Raw genomic sequence first — 22480 nt, 5'->3', positions numbered from 1 at the left:
TGAGCGATGTTATCAGCTCTCAGTCATTCAAAAGAATTGGATTTTTCGCCACTGACTCATCACTGATGTGCAGTGCATGCCGGTACATGTAGGCACTGCGAGACAGGCTCTCTGAGCTGGAGAACAATGTTTTCTCTGTCAGTATGAGTGGCACAGAGGTGGTTACACTGTATCTTCAATAGACTACAGAGACTAGTGGCATAGATTGGATGCATGTCCACATAAGTAGCAGCATTTTTTTTTTCCTTTAATTGTCAGCTTAATCTACAAGCCCCAAAGCTGGGGGTGATTCTTCATCACAGTGAACACTCAACAAAACAAAGAAATTAGGGTTGATTATGTTTTTAAATACCTGAGAGTAGCTATTGACAGAGTATGGGTGACATAATCCAATTTTTTTTAGTAAAATCAGATAGAAATGAACAGCTTACAGTGTTTTTTTTGTGAGTAGCTGATTATATACTCAGACTCCTATTCTCACCTCTGTCAAAGCTTAGCAGGTGTACAGCTCCACTTCTATTAGCATCTAACAAACCCCAAAGCCCGCTTCCACGCAAACACAATCTGGAGAGATATTTTCTTCATATCCCTCAGAAAACAAATGCCACATACATCCGCCTTGGGAAACGCACACTGTAAAGCTCAGAATCCAGCCTGCAGCCTGTTTCCTGAGGAACTCACACATGGTTCGTGGCTCTCATCACCTGCACTAAGGATAGTTTACTTCAGGGAAGCTGCAGTGACATCCGTGCTGCTGCAAAACCGAGAGCAGGCGGATCCAGCTAGCAGCAATGATGCCCCCTAAACAACACCAACAAAAGTGACACTTCCTCGAGCGAGTGTGCAGACACCTGTAGGTGTCTCTTGTCCTTGACACTCTGAAATTGTCTCTCGCTTTTAATGCCAGCTGAATATTTTTGGACTGGGGAAATGGAGTTTCTGCTAGATAGAAGCCAACAAGAGAAGTAGTATTTTAAACTTTTGATAAATACTAAAATAGTTCACTGTGTATATGCCTGAACAATTTAAGTAAAGGACATCTTTAGATATTCTTGATTAAAATGGTTGATATTTTGAATCAAAATGGCACTTCTTTGAGCATGTTTTATTTCCTGACTAATGCAAATGTTAGCACAAACATGTCATAAATAATATATGGTCATTTGAATAAGTCAGCTCTCATGAAAACTGTGTCCCTGCTAAAGATAAATTTGGCCACTTTTCAGTCAGCAGCCCCATGACCTGGATGTTCTGCTTAGGTTTAGCCTGTTTAGATGACCAGCGCTTGTCCTTGGCCTACTTTTTGGTCAGAGGCATACCACAGAGCCAAAAGACTATAGTCTTTAAGCAAAGCGGCACAGGAGGATGGAGACAACATATTTATGGGTGAGTGCTCTTCCAAGTCTTAGAAAGGATTATTATAATGGAGGTTTGTGGATGTACATCAATGAGAATGCTCTCAGTATTCAAGCTTGTCCACAGGGAGAGCTTTTTCTCTTTGCTACTTCTAGCATGATATATTTTTAACAGCGTGTGTGACTGTGCGTGTGCATGTGTGGGTGTAGCAGAGGCGATGGAAGGTTTGAGTGTTTAAGATGTATGCTTTGTCCTCATTTACATTATTATCAATATCATGCTGTTTTTCTGTAACTCAGTTTTGGTGCCAATTAAAGCTTACACTGAGCACAAACGTGCAAACATCAGAAGAATCATAACTTTGAGAACGTGAGAAATACTCAGGTTTTGGCAAAGGAGATGTGAGCGCAGAGCTCTTTGCTCACTCGAGAGCAGAATTATATAATCTTGTATACAGGTCAGCCATATTAGGATTATCTTCTGAGAGAAAACATGTGCTACGTATATGGCCCATATCTCAAACAATCCCTTTCATATGTATAAAAACTCTCATATTTACCACTTACACTCGTGAATGTACATAGACAGCTGTCATAGTCACTAGATTACCTCACACACATACTTGCATTAATTACTAATGCATTCCTATAAACATGATTTACTTCCAGTTCCCCACTGAAATATTTACACACACATAAAATGTTCTTGAATCCATTTCTGAAATACACGGAAAATGTTTTCACCTTCATATATGGACACTTTTCACTCACATATTGGTTTACATTTTGTTTATGTGAGAGGTTTTTCAGTTTAGTGGTGAAAGAGGAAGCTGTCAAGAGTGCTGCTGCACAAAGCATCAACTCAATTAAAAACAAAAAGACACTTCACATCACAACAGATGTGATACATAAAGTGGAAATAAATCTGTGACATTCACAGATGATCTCGTAAACCTGTTTCAGCTGGTAAATCTACTGTAGTACAACACAGCACAGGAACACACTACAATACACAATAACATAATACTGAAATGATTAGTTGATTGATTAGTTGGTTGACAGAATTAATAAGCAATTTTAAAATAGGTTAAAGGGGACATATTATGCTTTTTTGTGATTTTCTGTTATTTATATATTGTTATGATGTTGGATCTATTGCTAAACATAGTCAGAGTTCCAAAACTTGAGGTTAACATAAGTAGAAATGCTTCCTGCAAGACTTCAACCCGCTCTGAACACTTAATTTGCTACATTTTTTTCTGTCTCAACCAAATTCTACTCTTTGATCCTTCAGTAACTTTGCTCATGGTGAATTTGCACATCTTTCTACTCCTACTCTGCCTCATTGCATTTTTCAAATTTTTAACAATTCAACAACTTTGCACACTTGTCTAATGTATATAATATGTTATCCTGTTTATATTTTATTATATTTATAGTGTTTTTCTCTTATATTATTGTATTGAGCTACTTTATTTAATTTTGTTATTTGTTGTGTTGTGTATTTTTCCATAGATATATTTCTCTCTTCTAGTGTTGATATGTATATTTACTGTTCCCGTGCAATGCTTGGATAACCTGCTGCTGTAACTCAAGAATTTCCCAATTTGGAATCAATAAAGTACATCTATCTGTCTATCTATCTACCTACCTACCAACCGTCCTACCTACCCACCTTACTGACACAGATGTTGACGTAGTTTTTTCTACCTTGCTGACGAGCTGATGTCAGCTCATCATGCATGCTCATCAATGGCCGTCCGTTCCGTAGCCTTTGTTACTAAGGTTTTTCCGGGTGTTGTTTGCCTTGTCCACTCTCATATTGCGGATCAGATTTCGGCTCGAACATGTACGGATGTACTTTTTATTGTGTAAAGTACAAGAAAAAGTAGTGAAATCCAACTGCTACAGTTTATTTCATGGTTTGTTGATGTAGCCTCTGAAGCTGACGGAGGTCTCCTGAGGGGCAGCTCCTAAGAGCTTGCCAATCAGTACAGAGTGGGCTCCTCGGGAGGGTCACTATGAGTTAAATAAGGAGTTTTTTGAACTGTGAAACCTGCAAAGATATTCCAGTAGAGCCCCAGATTAAAAATATAGACTTGTAAATGTGCTTAATGTGTCCCCTTTAATCTTATTAGGTAATCTATCAAATAAAATTAGTAACCGTTTGTAGGTTTCAGTATCTCCAACGTGAGGGTTTGGAAAATTTCTCAATTTCATATAATTATAAAAATAATTCCTTTGGATTTTTTAACCATTGTTCAGGCAAAATAAGCAACTGGAAGAGGGCACCTTGGACTCATTGTTGAAATAAATAAATAAATTACCACTAGTTGCTGCCTTAATTTTTTTACAAACAATATTTAAGCAAAAACATTTCAGTATTGTTCCTTTGAGTGTTGTACTGCCAACACCGCCACTTGAAGGAACAATTAACTACCAGGTCAAGACTCAACATTGCCATTGTAACAGAATTAAATGTGCTCTAAGCTGCAAATAAAAGCAATAATAACTAAATCTTCTTTTTATCTTTTTTTAAATAAGTCCTGAGATACTGACAGAACACTCCGATGTCTGAGACATGTTGGAGAGATTTTCTGCATGATGTGGTTGTAAATGATTGTCCATGAAGTTTAACCTTTCTACTGCTCCAGAATATTATATGTTGCTAAATATATAACAAATATGGCACATGCTGAACATAACTAATAATTGCTTATATTGTTTATTTGTTTGAGAGTACAAAATATTCATATTGTAAACACCAACTTCCTGAGAGATTCATATCATCATGCACTGTTTATACATTCCCTGCATTCACACTATTTTCTTCTCTCTCTCTATTTATAATTGAGAACAGACAGAGATACTCTCTTAAAAGATCAATCTTCAACCTTAGGTTGCAGTCCTTTAGTCTTTCTATGTATAATAAATAGAGTTGTCAGAAGGCATCAAAGGCTAGTGGGAGATATTAAACATTATATGACGGTGAAATATTGCTTTAACTACCTCTGCTGGAATCTCTCAGGATATCTCATTAAACTGCTGTCACATTAAGCTACTATCTTGCCTCTAACAAGTTAAGTTTGTGGTTTATCAGCTCAATATGATTCAAAATATGATGATCAAACGCCTGAAAAACAGAATAACTAGTCTAGAGTGTGGACTACCAGGTATGTACTGTGATAGAGTGGTGATAAGAGTAATTGTGGTCTTTACATGTAATTACACAGCTTGGCATTTATGAAAGCATGGCTGCGAGTGTATTTAAAACACTTGCCATCTGTAGAGTGTGGCCATCTGTGGATGTAAGTGTCTGTGTTTGTTGTATGTGCGCCATACATTTTTTGATCAAAGCCTCTACTCTTCACCCCGGGGAATAAATGTGTGTTCATCATTTAGAATTGCTTTATTGCTGCACCATTGCTCCGGCATTGTGGGGAGCTGGAAGTGGGGGATGAGGTGGGGTGCGGGGTGGATTTGTACAATTATAGAACTGATGATGCAAAGACACTGAAGTGCACATTCCCCCTTACACGAGCCCCGAGTGGTACGGTCCACCGTCTTAAAGGCAGAGTGTACAGCTGATACATTTTTACACCATTTTATTTAAAGTAAACTAAATAGTGAACATTGTGATACGGAGTGCTAGAAAACACATAGTTATTTAGGTTGTACATAGTTGGTAGTAGTTTTAAAATCACATGGTGAGTCACGTGGATATGTAGTAATAGTTCAAATAATCTTCATCATTCCTGGTGATTACTTATTTAAATCTGACTGTCTTTCATGCTTCTCTGCCCCAATGAAAACTGAACAGACACACCCACACACCCACACAGATAGTGATGCACAGGAGTGTAAATCCAATGCAGAGTTCCTTACTAAGCCCTCAGCACTACAACGGTGACCATATGACAACAACAAGCCTTCCTATTGCCATGGCAACAACTGCACCATTGCTAAGGCAACAGCTGCAGAGTGCTACAACAAGCAGAAAACCCTTCATGCATTTTCAGTCTCATTATTTCATCAGGTTAATGCGAATTCCTGCTGTTTCGGTCTTCTTTAAGTCTATCTCGCGGTGCTTCGTGTTTTCTCTTTTTCTCTGCGATGCATATGTAATTCACACTCTCCTCCTCAACACATTTTCTTTCGGTCTAATTCCTTCTGTCTACACACACACACACACACAGAGAGAGACACACACACGCACGCACTCACCCACTCTCCCTCTCCTTTTCTCGCTCCTTCACTGTCCCCTCCCTCAGTTCTTCCTCTCCATCCTCTGCTGTTTCGCTGTCTTATTCTCTGTTTTCTCTTTTTTCCCTTTTCTTTCCACAGTGTGAACCCTCCCTCCCTCCCCCCCCTCTTTTTTTTTAAATCCCCACCACCTCTGCTTTCCATCTCCATCATCCCTTTCTTCCATCTCTTTTTCATATTCATCCCCTTTTTCCCTTCTTTTCCACCGTTTCTCTCTTGCCTCGGACACAAAAAAAAGCGGATATACTCTCACCTTCCCTTTTCTCCACTCTTTCTCTCTCTCTCATACTAAATTCCGAGACCACCCTCTCTCCTCTCCTCTCCTCTCCTCTCCTCTCCTCTCTCTTTCTTCGCTCCCTCTCTCTATTTCCCTGTGGCCCTCCCCCTCCCTTTTCATGTTTCCCCCTCCCTCCATCCTCTCTTTCCCTCGCTGGTTCAGTTAGTCAAAGAAGAGATTCACGGAAGGAGAGAAAAGGGGGGAAAGGCAGGACGAGAGTGAGAGCGCAGGAGTGGGGCAGGCTGGGGAGAGGGGTGTGGGGTCTCAGCCCTCTGTCGTGGGGGGTTGGGGGGGTTGAAATACACCCCAATATTTCGCTCCAAATACCATGGACTGCCTCTGCATTGTGACTACAAAGGTAAGCTTATCTGTTGTTCATTACTCTGGCTCAGTGTGTGTGTGTGAGAAGGAGTGAGAGGTGCCACAACTGTATCTGAAAACAGAGGAGAAGAAACTCATCTTTCTGCCCGTTATTAAGGCATCTACATGCCCTTTCTTCTTCTATAAGACACAAACATTCTTCTATCTTTCTGTCTTTGTGCTCTTTTTTTGGGGGGGGGGGGGATCTGTATGTTTCAGAAAAACCTCTGGGTGAGCTGGGCTACCTGAGAGGTGTGTAGACAGCATACTCTTTGATATTTCCCTCTCTGGATGACCCTCTCTCCCACTCTCTCTGCATCTCCTACTCTGTGTCATGCTTTGCAAGTGTATAAACAGGGTCTGGCTGACCTGCGTGGATGTAGTAGGAGCAAGAGAGAGCCAGTGCTCGGGTTGCTTGTGCAGGGCTTTTGTGTCACGCCGGAGCCGCAGAATATGTCAGGGAGAGACCATGGCAGGGCACTCTGCATGCTAATCTCCTCATAATATTCAGCTGCTTTCTCTTCACCTCGAGAGTGGGCACACGTTATAGCAACCCACTATGCGTCCGCACACATCTGCCTCTCACACACACACACAGGATATGAGCGTTGTGTTATATCATACACATGTGCTCAGCGTCAGACCTCAACGGAGGCAGTCCTAGTCAGGAAATTGGCAAAAAAAAAAGGAAAAAAAACGAATAAAATGAAAAATGAAAGAGCATTTGTGTCTTACAGACCTTCTCTGGGGTCAGATTGTTTGTTCAGACGGCTGCTTTCTTTCCGCCAACCTTCAAAAACCCTGGTGGACATTACACAGATTCAAAAACAGGTGAACAATGTACTGTAGCAGCTGTACCTGAATGCAGTTCCTGGCAGGAAGTGATGACACAAAGTGGGAAATACACACACACAGCACTTCTTACAGCTGTGTGAAGATGGGGATGGCTTGACATTTTTTTTTTGCATGGACTCGCTGTGTGTAGAGCAGACGTAAATACAGGTGGCCCTTTCAAATGGATTACATAAATTTGTGCTTAACTGTGGCACATTACATTCATTTGCTCGTCAACCTCTCAGTTTCCTTGGCAACAGAGATTATTGGTCAGTTAAACATAGATAACTAGGTGCAGTCAGATAGGCAGGGAGACAGTATTTCATGTTGTGGAGAGCTTACATTCAATCAATTCAATTTCATTTATATAGTGACAAATCACAACAGAAGTTATCTCAGGGCACTTTTCACACAGAGCAGGTCAAGACTGTACTCTTTCATTTACATTCCCCCATGAGCAAGCACTTGGCACATTTTTGTTTTTATGGTATAGATACAAAACACAAGTTTTGATTTCTCTAATGAGCTAACTTGCTGATACTGTAAGTGCCTGTTGGTTCTTTAAGCCTATTTTTGTTACCTAACACGAAGCGGTGTGACAAATTCTTTGTGAGAGAAAAAAAAAAAAAAAAGAAGAAGAAGAAAATGTCAAGGTATCTCTGGAAGCCTTGAACATCAGTCCCTCATGCATCTTATTTGCCTCGAGTGTGACTCACTGAGTTAGCTGAGGAAAAAAATAAACACTTTAAGTGAAGGACCACAGTTGGTAACAGTGGATATTTCACCAAACTTGTTCCAGAATCACTATCAAAGTGAGAAAAAAAACTTCTGCCAAGATATTGTGAGACAGATGGTCAGTTTATAAGGAGGAAAGTTAGTGCACAAAAGTGTGTAAAGGGATGAACTAACTGATTGGCCAAGCAGGTCTGATTAAATTGTCATTACAGTACACTTTAACTTTAAAATACAAGCTATGATGACCATTTCACATTAGCAAAATCCGCTAAACCTTTCGTATCCAGCACTGTTAAGTTAATAAAAACTTAAAAACAAGAGAACTGCGGATTCACTTGTTTTTACGCTGTGAAAATTTAACTCGATAACAGGTCGGATTTGTCAAAAATCTTGGTGTATTCCTTTAAATGTGAGTTATTAAACTTTAATGGAGGCTGGCTGCATTGCAGGTGAGGAGTGTGACTTGCCATCATGTAGCAGATGATGGCTGAGCTGTTCCCTGGGTGAGCTGTTCCCTGACACCCACATACTGTAGAACAGGTTATGTGAACAATGTTGTTTCCCCCGAGCAGGCCTGTGCACAAAGTTTGGCTGTGTGGGTGAAGCCACAGTAAGCCAACGAGTGACAAATATCTGATAACAATTAGCGAACCAAGTTGTGCTCAGTCTTGCTTTAAGTTTTGAAGAATAGCAGCTTGAGTGACACAATACAAGTATGCTCTTCCAGGCCATCTTTAAGACTTAAATGGCATCCCCGGTGAGTGTGTTGGGTATTTTGGTAAAAAAAATCACCTAAACCCTGAATTTCCAGTGATCTGTACTGTAATAAGAGGACCTACGATAACACTTTCTGATAGCAACTGAGGCAGAAGTACAATTCTAAGAGGAAAACTAAAGAGCGCTTAAAGTGAGCCCTTTTGTATTAAAGAGGAAGTAATTTTATTTGAACAGGAGTTTCTTGTCCTCGAGGCAATTCAGGGAAAATTAGACAAGTGAGTATTTAGTTTTCCTTTATAATACTAGTATGATCTTTGCACATCTGTCTACTGACAAGTTCCATCTGGCTTCCATAAAAATCTAAGTAATATTGTTTTTTATTTCCTAAACCTTCCAAAATGCTTGAAAAATGCGTTAAGCGGGACATCAGTATGTTGTCCATCATTTTTGTAATGACATCCAACTGGCTGAAAATCCATTATAGGTGAAACTATCACATAAAAAAACTTAACAAATACTGCTAAGGTCATGTTAAGTCATCGTGTCTGGTGTAGCTTTCAATTTCATTTAATTTATTAGCAAATGTTTTAGTAAACGCTGTAGTAGTACCTGTCAAAACAGATGACCAAGGAACACTCAAGAGTTTCAATGCTTTTCTCCCGAGTGTCGAATTGGGCTTTTAAGCAGCTTATATAATTTTTCTGCTCCTTCCTACACTCAAATCTCCAAAGAATTAAATAATAAATTGCAACATATGACATCAATCCATCAAACAGAACAGAAGTGTCATTACATAACATTTAGAACTGTAATATTAGGGCATATCAGCTTGAGGAGACGTCACGGGGTTTATATTTGGTTGCAAGCCTCACAATATCTTTGACTCTCGTTCCTTGTATGGCACTAAGTCAGAGAAGAACAGTTTGATGTTTGAGAGGAGAGAACAAAGGTGGTGCACGCAGCAAAGCGACTTATCTTAACGCTATGATGTGTGATAGAAAATTATTGCGATATAGAATCAAGTCTCCTGTGTAGAAAGGACGTTAAGTAAATTTCTAACTCCTCTCTCCTCCTGCTTTGCTTGTCTTACAATCCTTTGATTATCACTCCTCTCCCTGTTGTCGCCCTCGTTCCACTTCTCTGCTCGCATATTTCCAATTCAGTCTTTCCACAATTCTGCCTCCTTCACCTCTGTAATCCCTCGCTCAGTCCACCCTCCTCTCTCCTTTATCTCATTTAACCCCCCCCCCCCTCCCTCTTCTGCTTACGCTCCTCTTTCCTGCTCTCCACTCTCCAGCTTACCTTCTGCCCTGCTCTTCAGCACTTTCGAGGCTTCCCTAGTTAGTGCTCCTTCAAATAAATTATACATTTGACAAGATGTAGTCAAAGTCAGCAGCTCCATGTGCACATTATTGGCTTCACGTATGGCCACATGCTCTGACATGAACATCTTCTTCCCTGGAATGTGGTTTTAGCACTCACATTTATGATTATTTTTGTGCTGCCAGCTGTTCCTATAGTTCAATATATATCAATATTTATATGTTATGGATGTCTGTGTTCACACGAGGATGAAAAGCTTATGGCTGCTGCCGCTTGCTGTATTCCTGAGAGTCTCCAAAATGGAGTTGAGCTAAACCCTCCGCTCGCCACTCGGATGAAATCAAACAGAGCCTCCTCAGTATTCATTCGGCTCGTCCACAATTCTGCTCGTCTTAACAAGTGTCCATTCACCATACTGTGTGTGACTGTGTGTGACATACAGTTTAGTGTGCTGTGGGTCAGAATCCGGGATCGAGTGAGGAGCTCATATGATCTCCACTCAAGGGCACGGGCAATATCTCGTCCACGAGGCCTTTTGTATGCAGCCACAGAGACACTGATCCTGCCAAGTTGCTCCCATGGCACAGTAAAGTGAAGCAGGGCTTGCCCCGGCACGAGTCTGATGCCATGACTGCACAGCGCAGAGGTTTTGTAATGTCCGATGAGAAAAAAAAAAAAAAAAAACCCCAGCAGAATCGAAGGGATGACGAGAGATGTGATTATGTACAGACAGATGTTTTTTTTTTTTTCCTCTGTCATTGTTTCTGCTCAGATGACAGTTTGCTTTTGTGCTCATGAAGAAATATCATACATTTTCTGTGGTCAGCTGCGGTTTTGTTTCGTCTTTAGGTACATATTGCACCACTCACCCACACATTGAGCCGCTTTCCTGAAAGAAAGCCACACACCTACATGAGAAGACAGAACTCCCACAAACAGCAGAGCATCCTGCTCCAGTACAAGGGGCTTCTCTGCACTGTGGATTGTAACTGCAGCCTTGCTCAAGCTAAGGAATTGGTGCAAGTTCACTTCTTAGAAAAACTTGTTGGATTTAGGTGGAGGCTTGTTGTATGGTGCTAATTCTTTACTGCATGGGCTAAAGTCATACAGTGGTAATTGTTGTGAAAGGTGTTATTGCAGAGAATTTGCAAATTCTATCAGTGGTGACTCAGAAAAGCCAATCACTGCGGAGAGCTTTTTTTTTTTTTCCCAACGTATGTGCTCATCAGTCACTTTGAGTTAATGCTGGTGAGGGTTCACTTCATATTTGAGCTCATCAGTCCCTCTCTACGATGACGTGATGAAAGCTAACCTCCAGTCATTCAGCTGCTTTATAATGCCCACTACTACCCCCCCCCCCCCCACCAGGAACCTTAGCCAGCTAGGAGGCTGTTAAGAGCTTGTCTTTGTCAAAAGCACACAATACAATCTGTGCTCAACTCTTTTCTCACCATCTTTTGCTTCATAGGCTCATCTGGTGGAGAGGCTGAGTAATGCCTTATCATTTCTTTTGAATCTAACCTTGAATGTTTAGGCACTATTGATGGATATTTCAGTATATATCATGATGTGATTAGGCCACCGGGTCATTCAGTATATTCACTGATTGCTATTGTTTTCATCTATTTAAAGAAAAAGCTTTAATTTCTCCTTCTTGAAGATTGTCCCTTTGTGGAATTGATTGATCACCATTTTGTTGATTTAACAATAAGGGAATCAGACATGATATATGATAATCTGTTAATAATATATATATATATATACACACACAAAGAGCAAATACCTAGTAATCTAGTAAAAACAGGAAAGAAAAAATCCTTGTATGTTAAAAACACAGCCTACTTGCTGTTCACCAGCAGACTGTGCTTACAGGCTCTGCCGCTTAATTTCAGTGTTTTGGCTGTCAGCATCACTGTCCGTCCTGAAATTGTCCATATGACAGGTGACAGATTAGATCCATCATGGGTTGTTTGGGTTGGAGACTTTGTCGTCTCACATCGAGTGAGAGGGCTAATGGCGAAACATGAGCCTGCTACGGTGGACCAGGAGGAGGACTGTGACTGACGGCCGCCCTGACACTGTAGGACATACTGACTGGACAAGAAACAGAACAAATCGTTGTGGTCATTTTGTAAATAAGACTGAGAAATAACTGAATCAATAAAGATGATGATGTATATTTAAAGATGTGGATAGATTCAATAGAGGAGGTCCTGTGGGCCTCATTATATAAAGATCTAAGGTCAAGGAGGGTCAACTTCTCACCAGGGCCTCCTGTAATAAAACACAATATAGGCATTTTGGTTAACGGAGTCAACTTAACAGTGTATGTCATGCAATTAGAGTGCGTTTGTCAATGTGAGTGTGTGTGTGAGGGTTGGGATTTTGATGCCTGTGAGTGCAGAAAAGAGGAAGGTAGACAAGACTTAAACAAGAATGAAGACAGTAGTGCTGATATCATCCATATGAATAACACATGCATTAGCCTTGCAAATGGGATCAGGTTTTCTTACAGTGCTGTGATCATATTTTTTTTCAATACAGCACACAATGACACCTTGTGGCACGTTCCTAAACTACAGCGCAGGAGTCCATGACAATCATGGCATGAGGCATATTGTCAAATTTCAGCTGCTAGTGTCATCCATGCAGGCAGCTAGATGCTACATTATGCTACATTAGCCTGGGCCTCAAAGTCCATACATAGTCTGTGTTCGTGGGGGTTGAGGTCTTGTGTATTCCTTATAATTAATAGGAAATGGGCATCTGAAATGCTGGACCCTGTGTCAGTTATTCATGATCAGTCCCTTGTCACAGACTTTTGTAATATTGTCGTCTGAAATTCTGGTAATGAGTAAAGAAGACTTCCCAGAGTATCAGTCATACTTGAATTATTTTTGTAATTTCTCCCTCTAATGATACACCTTGCTGCCTACATGTATCACTTAAGCAATAAAGATGATAAAGTGAAGATTTAAATGAAAAACACAACAGGAGCTAATGACATCGTGAGAGTTCAAACGCACACGCGCGCTCGAACTCGTCACAGTGATGTGCAAGCGCACATATTCTGTGTGATTTGTTTGTCTCTGGCTTTGTATCTTCATGTTCCTCTTATAGGTGATGTCAGTTGCCTAGCAACCAAGCAATCAGGGCCCGATTGTTGCCATGACAACATGGCAGGGGTATCATCATGGAGAGAATAGAGATGAAAGGAGGAAGGGAGGGAGAGAGGAGAGGAAAAGAGAGATAGGGAAAGAGAGAGAGAGAGAGAGTCCTGCCATTGAAGGGTGGTGATAATGTGAAGCCCACAGTGTGCAGGTAGGAGGATGACCTCTGTGTAGGCGGCGGCAGAGAATGCTCATGAATGCGGAGAATAGAAAATTAATGTTTGGTCTTATGCGGCTGGCTCCGCGGGTTACACAGCTTTTGACACTGTTCTAACAGCGCAGGCTTCATTCCAGATGGAAATGTCACGATGTGCTCCAGTTGTCTTTAGTCACAGACAGTGAAGCTGATGCAGAAGCCATAGCTCAGTGTGTCTCTGAGGTCCAGAGGGCTTTGGGCCTAACCTCTGCAGGTGTCATAACCCATCCATCACCCGATAGCAGTCCACTGTAAAGCAGTCCAATGGGGTCATGGTGCATTTACTCTGTTTATTCCCCTACTCAACTCTGCTTCCCTCTTAATACAGCTATGTAGCAGATAGAGATGGCGCCTGAGAAGGGAAATACACACAAATACATCCTATTTGATGCCAATTAAGCTACTGCATGGACCATAATTATGTGTTGTGTAGAAGGATTGGTCAAGTGTCACCAAAGTCAGCCAGCAAGGTCTTCTAAAGAGTACCACTGTAACAACAGCACTTCAAGTCATACTTTTATTTTAATTTATTTTTATTATAGTAAATATACTAAGATTTAGCTTAGCAGTTGCATAAACCACTGGAGTTTGTGTTACCTTTAGGCTTTCAGCTTTGTGGGGCGTGATGGAAATGTCCCAAAAAATCCCTACAACTGCTGTCATATTTATTTGATAACCTTAACACTCGATGTTACTTTTTGACAGTTGGCATAAAAATTTCACGGGCAAATCAGTCCAGTTAGGAACTATTTTGTTTTGAGTAGAAGCGGCTGTCCCTTTAACACAAAGTTCGATCCAGCTCTGTGACTACCTCTGTAGCCGGCTTATTGGCCGAGAAACTCTACCCCCTACTCTGTGTCGATACCTTTTATATAGAACAGCGAGGCGGAATAAAGGCGCAACATTCCTGCCTTGACCAGGCTGTATACTTTTTTTAAAACATCTAATAAATATCTAGGCTCAAATTATTGCTCTAACTGTACACAGGAACATTTGTGATTTTGTGACAAGTATACAGAAATACAATTTTTTACCATAAGTTTGTAAGAATTATTTCTTTCTTAAAGTATAAGAAAGAAATAATCACTATCATCGTATTGAATAAGGAAAAAAAATCCTGAATGACAATTAAAGCGGTTTTTAGGCTTTTCATGATAATATTTTGCCTTTGATGTGAAATCATAGAAAGTTAACAATTATGAAATTCAGTGAACAGATCCATGTATGTACATCGGAGCACAAACAGTAGACCTGAAGTGTTTTGGGTAAGCTTTTAACTTTTTTAAAAAATCATTTTCTCTGCCATTTAAACATGTTAACACCAATTGTAGCATCCATTATTCCACTGACCACCTATGACTGTGTCAGGCTGATGTGGATTGGTAAGGTGGAAAAGTACAGTAGGCTATGTTAAGATACTATCTTCATCAAAGGCAGTGTAAGTGCTATGTTTATGAAAAGCGCGATAAAATTATAGAAAAATGTAGAAATAGAAAGAGAACTGAGTATACAGCCAACAATACTGGCAAGTACCGGTCACATTTTGCAGGTGCAGGATGATATAAAAGTGTGATATTAAATGAATAAAGTGTCTAGATTTGGCCGAGACTTTTGTGGTGCAAAAATAATAGTCATCCATTTGAGGACATTTGAGAAATAAATTAACTTTGATGTTACATAAAAATGTGTTACAACTTTCAAATGACTAATTTATGATAACCTTTAGAGAAAACAGAAGAGAGTGAACAGCTTTCACTCAAATGAATGTTTGATTGATATACAGACGTAGCATATTTCCCCAATTCATCACTGCTGAGTACAGTAGTACAGCAGATAGTTTGCAGGGCATAAACAGTGTTAGAGGGCGATCCAAAGACAAAATCACTTGACATAAACTCTATGAATTTAAGCATTGTCATCTGATAACTTTAAACAATTTACAAATTCAACAGAAAGATAACTGTTAGCTAAATCCAGTGACTGCTTTAAGTTTTGACAGATAGCAATTTATTTCTGTAGACATCACAATGATGAAAGCCCAAATTCCCTTTGAGTACTATCCACCTATTCTAATATCTTTTTTTTTAAAAGATAATGGTATTTAAAAGGGTGTTTAAAGATGCACTACATCATCAAATATCACAGCAAATGTCCTCACAGTTTATTAGTTGGGAAAATGGAAAAAAGCTTCTCTAACAATATGAGCTGGAAATGCTAAATCAGTTAGATCTAATGATCATTTCCGTTGTTACATTATTGTTACATTATTTCGAGAAAATGGTGTCCCACTGGGTAGCATTTTTTTTTTTAAAGTCAGTTCCTTACTGGCCTTTGATTAACAAACACTAACAAACACTGTTGCAGGTTGTTTTTTTTTTAGTCAAGGATTTTCCTTTTTTCCTCTGGTCTGACGTCACAGTCGTCTGATACATGTGTACAGTATCTGTATATGCTACTATAAAAGCAGGGACAGACCTGAGGGCTTTCAAGGTCCAACTTATGTGCCTAACATGTGTCCATGACTGCAACGAATTATTATTTCCATGATCTAATAATTAAATATAAAGTACTATATTTAAATATAAGATAAATACCTATATTTCAATTGATATAGTGATCATTTATTTCCCTGCACAAGTTCCTATAGCCCAAGCAAGGTAACACCGTCATATTACTTTATTTGTCTGTCTAACTGTCATTAAGTTGCCGGAAGATATTAAATATAGAAATCAAGCTGAGAAAAGCATCAAAATCTCACATTTGTGTAGCTGGAACTGGAAAATGTTTGGCATTTTTGCTTAATAAATGACAATCAATCAATTAATGATCATTAAAATTGTTGGCAATGAATCAATACATTGGTCATTTCATTATAAGTGACTGAGCTTTTTTTTGGGATATTTTTTTAATTCACAGTCTAGTGTGAGCAGTAGAATTGTCTCTCTGACCGAGACAGGCATGATGCCAATGACATGTATTTGCACCTCAGAAATGAGCTTATAAGCTACAGTTAAAAGCTGCAAAGGGATAAATATGTAATTATATAATGGTTGCATAACTGAGAGATATCTGTGTCAAAAATAAAAATCTTCATCATAATATTTAGTCTTGATGTATGTCTGGTAATGTATATATATATATATGTGTGTGTGTGTATGTGTCTGTGAGGCAATGTGTTAAAGACGGCGAGGAAGTGATGAGCAGCGTGGATGGAAGCATACCGTAGTGATTGTTTCATAAAAAAAAAAAAGAGGAGGAAAAAAAATAAAATAATATATAAGGTTTACTCTCTGTCTCTACGTCTCCTTCTCTCCCCCTCCCTCACTCACCGGCAGTGACAAACATATTATATGAGTCACGGCTGGAGCAGGCTGCCAGTCCTCTCTATTCAGACCCCTTGACTTAAACATCAAGATATATCCAACACCAACAACTCTGGCTTCCAGGAAAACTCTCTCTCCTCGTCTGCTACGACATCTCCCCTTCCCCTTCCCTCTCTCCCCCTCCCTCTTTTTTATTTCCCCTTACCCTTCCCCAGCCTCCCATCTCTCTCTCTTTCTCCCCATCCCTCTCCTTCTCTACTGCGGGTGTCTGGGAGGCTGTTTTTCCTCTGTCTCTCGCTCATGAAGGGCCGCACTAAGCTCCCTTCTCTCTGCCCGTGTGTGGTAGGTAAATTCACCTCTCCGTTTGTGTCGTTCTTCTGCCTTCCATCTCTCTGTTGCTGCCTCTGTTTTGCATGTTAGCTTCAAGTCTGCTAGACGTTCTGACAGGCTGGTCTCTGTATCTACATCTGTGCATATTGCATCGAAAACGCATGCAATCTCTTCCGCTGTCATAGATTAATCAGAAATATGTGTATGAGAGATTTTTTTTTCCCCTTACCCTTCTGCGTGTGCTCTGGGTATGTTTATTCATGCACTTTGGGTATTACGTATGAACGTGGCCTGGCACATGTGGGTGTGTATGTGCCAGTGAGCATGTTTAGATATGCAGAGGGAGTAAAACTCTAGCAGACTTGTTGATTAAAGCATTATAGATTCATGTATGCAATGGTTTGATTCTATGTTTGGATAGGTTTTTTTCTCTATCTATGCATTTATTTGATTAGAATTCATATTTTTTGTGCACCTGTATCCTTGTGAGGACACTAGGACACAGCCCAGTGTCCTCCAAAGATTAGTAAAATCCTCCGATTGACAAAAAAAAAGAAAGAGGACGTTTTATTGTTAGGGTTAAAGAGCCTAAAGACCAACAGGGTTAGGGAGAGTTACAGGTGAGGGAATTAGTTTTCTTCTTACGTCTGGGGTACTACAAGTCCCATTATGTTGATTACATGTATGCAGTTGTGTGTGTGTATGTGTGTGTGTGTGTGTGTGTGTGTATGTACGTGTATGTGTGTGTTGGTGAAAATGAAAACACTGAGCAGGCGAGAGAAGTCCAAAGCTCCTCCAGCCTTAATTAGCTGAGTGAACATGATGAGCCTGTACTGGGCTGGTTGAGTGTTATGGCACCATGATGCCACTTAATGGAGTTCCACAGCTACAAACCACTGTTTGTGGGTGTGTGTGTGTGTGTGTGTGTGTGTGTGTGTGTGTGTGTGTGTGAATTCGGCGTGTGGTCCAACAGAGCTTTGCATTGGTTATTATCTATGTTAGAGTTGTTATTACAAATGTGAACATGAATAAAAGCTGTCAGTTGTATGTGTGTTTGTATATGTGTGATAGAATCACGGTTCATTGTGGAACAGATTTATAAGTGGCTCTGATTAAGCAGGATGGTTGTTTTTTATTGACTTCATTATTGGAATAGATTTAGTGCGGTCAATATTCAATTTAATTTAAGGGTGTTTACATTCACATCACATCAAGCATGTGGCAAATATCCCCCGATTTTAGTGGACAAATACTGTATTTCTGTATCTGTAAGTGTTGTTTTATCATCATTTCATGCAAAAAACAAGTAACAAAATGTCTGGAGCTGATTCTACTTGTGGCATTTGCATTAAGGATCTGTTGTTGTCTCTCGACATAAAGACCAAAGAAGTGTCAGTGCCAGTAAAGTAGGCCAACATGAAGCTGAATTTAAAAAAAAAAAGTCAGTATTGTAGCTCAAACATTTGGTGTGTCAAAATCAACTGTTCAGAAGCGGAAGAAGGACTGAAAGGTTGAAGAAAAATCCCTTTACAACTGTCCAACAGTTCAAGAAGACTCTTCAGGATGTGGGCACACACGTGTCAGAGACAACCATCAAGACAAGACTACACCAGTATAACCTCAGCGGGGTCACCACAAGATGCAAACCTCAGAAAGGCCAGGTTACAGTTTGCTACAAGTACACCAGGAAACCTGTAGTGTTCTGGATCAAAGTGTTATGGACAGATAAAACAAATAGTGGCCTGTGCCAGACTGATGGACAGATCAAAGTGTGAAAAAATAGAAACAGCCATGCAACCTCATTTGTCACTTGGCGGAGTTGGTGTTATGACTTGGGTGTGTATGGCTGCCAGTGGAGTCATCTCACTTGAGTTCATTGATAATTTCACTGCTGACAGCAGCAGTAGGATGAATGTGGAAGTATAGAGAAACATTCTGACTATTCGGATCCAAATGAATGCATCAAAACTCACTGGATGATGCTTCATAAGCAGGCAATGATCCTAAACATACAGCCAAAGCAACAAAGGAGTGAAGATGGCTGCAGTCCAGGCCTGTCGGAGCATCTCCAGGGAAGATACCAAATGTCTGTCGATGTCTATGGGTCGTAAACTTCAACCAGTTATTGACTGTGAAGAATTTTAAACCACATATGATGACTTTAGTTACATTTGTCCAATTACAATTGGTTCTTCAAATCTGGGGGACCATAAAAAGGCCACAATTCTTACACGGTTCATCTGATGTGGATGTAAACACCCTCATTTTATAGCTGTGAGCTAGCAGTTTAACATCATAGTCATTTCAAATCCAATGTGGTGGAGCACCCTGCACCAATCCTAACCATTACTGTCTTGATATAAATAATATCTGAACACATTTCTAAGATGTTTGTTGCTTTTTAAGTGAAACTTATTTGGGGCCACACAAATACTCAAATCCTCCAACATTTGCTAGCCAGAATACAAATTATTAGTTTCATATTGTGTTTGGCAAGCTAACATTACTATTTGGCTGCACACAGTAGTAACAAAGTGATTAAAGCTTTCTTTTTGTCAGTAGTGGTGTCACAAGACTGTACCAACAATAAAACACATTTAGTTTGAGCCTTACCCATTGCTTTCTGTTCGTCCTTTCTTTTGTCAGAATCTGATTGGAATAGATGTTTCAGCATCTTGCGATTTTATTGCTATGAACAGCTTTATAATGACTGAACGACTGGCTGAGTTTGATTGGCTGATCGGTCTACCCAATCATCAATTAGCTAAAAGGGATGGTGATGGGTGGGTGGGCCCTATCAAGTCTTTCCCTTATTGCTGTACTTAATATCACACTGAGATATTTTCCTCTTTCACACTTGTTCCTCAGTTCATAGCACCTAATCAGCTAATAGTATTCTGTTTGGTTCTCATCCTCTTTTCTGCAATTGTGGTAACAGCCCACATTCAACCAAAAATTGCTGACTAGTTAGCACACTGGATAATTATGGTATGCTGTTAATTACTATGTACTCTTAAGTCAATGCTAGTAAAGCAGCTTATTACTGTTACTTGAAGACTAAAACTGTATATTAGTGTCTTTCATATAGTCAGAGTTTTTCTGCATGTACCTGAAAGGATGTAAAGTTCTGAAGTTGACCAGCCCAAAAATGAATGACCCCATATTACCTCTGTTATTGTACAGGTTATTGTTACCGGCTTTGTTAGCTATATTCAACAGTCATAACAGCTAAAGATATCCAATATTATATTGTTGGCTATATAAACACAGTGCTATATAAAAACAGGCATTCATCCAGTTGAGTCAATAGGTCTCTTGGTTCTTGTCAGTGGTGTTTCCTCCAGTTTAAAGCCCCCCAGTGTCACACACACTTGTACTCCATTTTGCTAGCAACATAATTTGATTAAACAGACCATGTTCGACTTGCTTTCCGATGGCAGTGGTGGACGACTGGAGCATTACTGCCAGTCAGCTCTACCTGTTAGCACCTGGCGGCTCTATCTTTATCACCTTGGCTAGAAGCGGTTGCCGTGGCTGACCAGACTGATACCCTGCTGTGCTCGCTACGTGCCAAGCCAAAGCTATCAGCGGTGGCCTGAGCCTGTTTGTTTGACTTTCATCAGAGGTGGCTCCAAAAAAAATCGACTTTTACTCTGACAGTTTGCTAAATTTCTAACTGTGAGAACACACAGCAAGGTGCAGAGCAGTATGAGCCTCACTGCAAGTCTATCATAATTAAAAAACAGCATACAACCCTTCTCCAGTACACTATGTTTTAACCACTAAATGTTTTCAGCTAATCTTGCCTTAATCAGGGGTGTGAGGCAATCCATCAAGACAACTACTCATTTATTCTAGAAAGCTGCCAACACCAGAGCACAGGAGCAGAAATGCTATCTTACGAGAGAGAGAGACAATATAGATAAAGGTCAATAAGGTCACTCTTACTGTACTGGCATAACGCATTGATGCACAGTGTTGTAAATGTCTGGCACATTTGTGACAACTGTAGGGCCATAAATTGGTACTTTACACTACCTGGTTCATAATTTTTGTCCTAATGGAAAGAGCATCATGGCTGTATACTTGTCTAGCACACGAAGGCAAGTATTATGTAATGATTAGCAATGTACTGCCCACAAAGTGAACTGAGTCGTCGTGGTCATGCTAGAAAACTTACACAATCCCACAATGCAAATCTCATATCTAATTATAGACTGACCATAGTGACGCCCCCAGACGAAGAAACTTCAAATTCTCAGCCAAAGTGTAGTTTGACCACCATCTACTGATATCAGAATATTTCATTGGATGGTAGATGTGAATTGATGCTACGGTTGCTACAGAGAACACAGCAACACTATGCCAACCCCATGATCGATATATAAAAACAGGGTTGTAAATCTCTAAAGTTTTGGCTAATGATAGCTTGTTATCTCATGAAAAGGCATCAGTGGTGTCTTTCTTGGTGAATGATTTGGCTAAGATGTATAGTACCATTTATTACACACTTACATTTAATGTTGTTTCAAAGCAAAGCAGCACATGGTTTATCACAAGTAGACATAACACATCAGCAAGCATCTGCTTTACACAGTAGAGCTATGATTAAAACGTTTAAATGTAAATTGGTATTAAAGTAATAAAAGTAAAAAAACAGTTTAGTATTATACATGTATGAAAATCTGTCTCCAATCCGTCTTCTATCATACAGCTCTAATTAGCGTTTTAAAAAAGGGTTTAGCAGCAGTTTCTGTTATTTTAAAGCAGTGTTTATCAAAGAAAGTGGTATTTGAAGCTATATTTTGCTTTTGTTTATTCCATTGTACCAGTAAGATCTTAAACACTGTCCACTTCATAACAATCACTAGGGTAATTTGATTTAATGATTCAAGTACTGTTCATTACAATTGCTTTGATTTGATGTAGAGCTAATTAGACATTAAATAAGCTGAACATGATACAAACAACCAACATACTTGAGACATATTGATAAAAAAAGCAGTAACATACAGTATTATGTGTGTATATGAAGCAAAGTTACATCTTGTGATACACAGTATATAATGGTATACATAGCAAAGCCAGCTATTGCGGTAGCATGTTCAGATGTCAGAAATGATGGAGAGCCGTATAGTTTCTGCTTTAGAGCGTAGACAGGCCGAGAGAAAGGTGGTGCTGCTTAACGATGGACAGATTCCGGCACAGGTTGGGGCCCGAGTTGACAGTCAGTAGTGATCTTTCGTCCACATTTTCTCACATCATTTAAGTCTCAGATGGAGGACAGCTGGTAGAGGATGGTCTCAGTGCTGTGGACAGCATGCTGCTGTCTTCTGTAGTGTGGGAGGAGTTACAGCAGAAGCAGACTGTGATAGAGGAAGCGAGGTGATGGCTGTATAGAATTAGACCAGTAGTTGCTGTGAGACATTCTTCGCTTGTCACAGGAAGAAGATCATCTGTTAGGCTTTCATGATTATGGTGTAGATGTTCTCATCCCATTTGAGGGTGGTGCAGATAATTATACCCAAGAGCTCAATTTAACCATTTAATATCTGTCTCTAAATGTGTCTGCAGCTATCAAAAGGAGAGAAAAAAAT

The 22480-nt window shown here is 39.8% G+C and overlaps 2 protein-coding genes across 5 annotated transcripts in view; one reads left to right on the top strand and one right to left on the bottom strand.

The window, feature by feature from the left end:
* The window catches only part of zbtb20 (zinc finger and BTB domain containing 20), a 101996-nt gene that overhangs the window by 35022 nt on the left and 44494 nt on the right, over positions 1-22480 (bottom strand). The gene's annotated exons all lie outside the window — the stretch shown is intronic.
* The window catches only part of LOC122996101 (disks large homolog 4-like), a 69067-nt gene continuing 52640 nt past the window's right edge, over positions 6054-22480 (top strand). Inside the window, exon 1 of the mRNA XM_044371649.1 lies at positions 6054-6253. Coding sequence (XP_044227584.1) covers positions 6224-6253 — 30 coding nt within the window. The 5' untranslated portion in view covers positions 6054-6223. The remainder of the gene's footprint in view (positions 6254-22480) is intronic.

Source organism: Thunnus albacares, chromosome 13, assembly GCF_914725855.1.
Source record: "Thunnus albacares chromosome 13, fThuAlb1.1, whole genome shotgun sequence".
Taxonomy (NCBI): Eukaryota; Metazoa; Chordata; class Actinopteri; order Scombriformes; family Scombridae; genus Thunnus; species Thunnus albacares.
The sequence above is the reverse complement of the archived record's forward strand: the minus strand, read 5'-3'. Positions and strand labels throughout refer to the sequence as shown.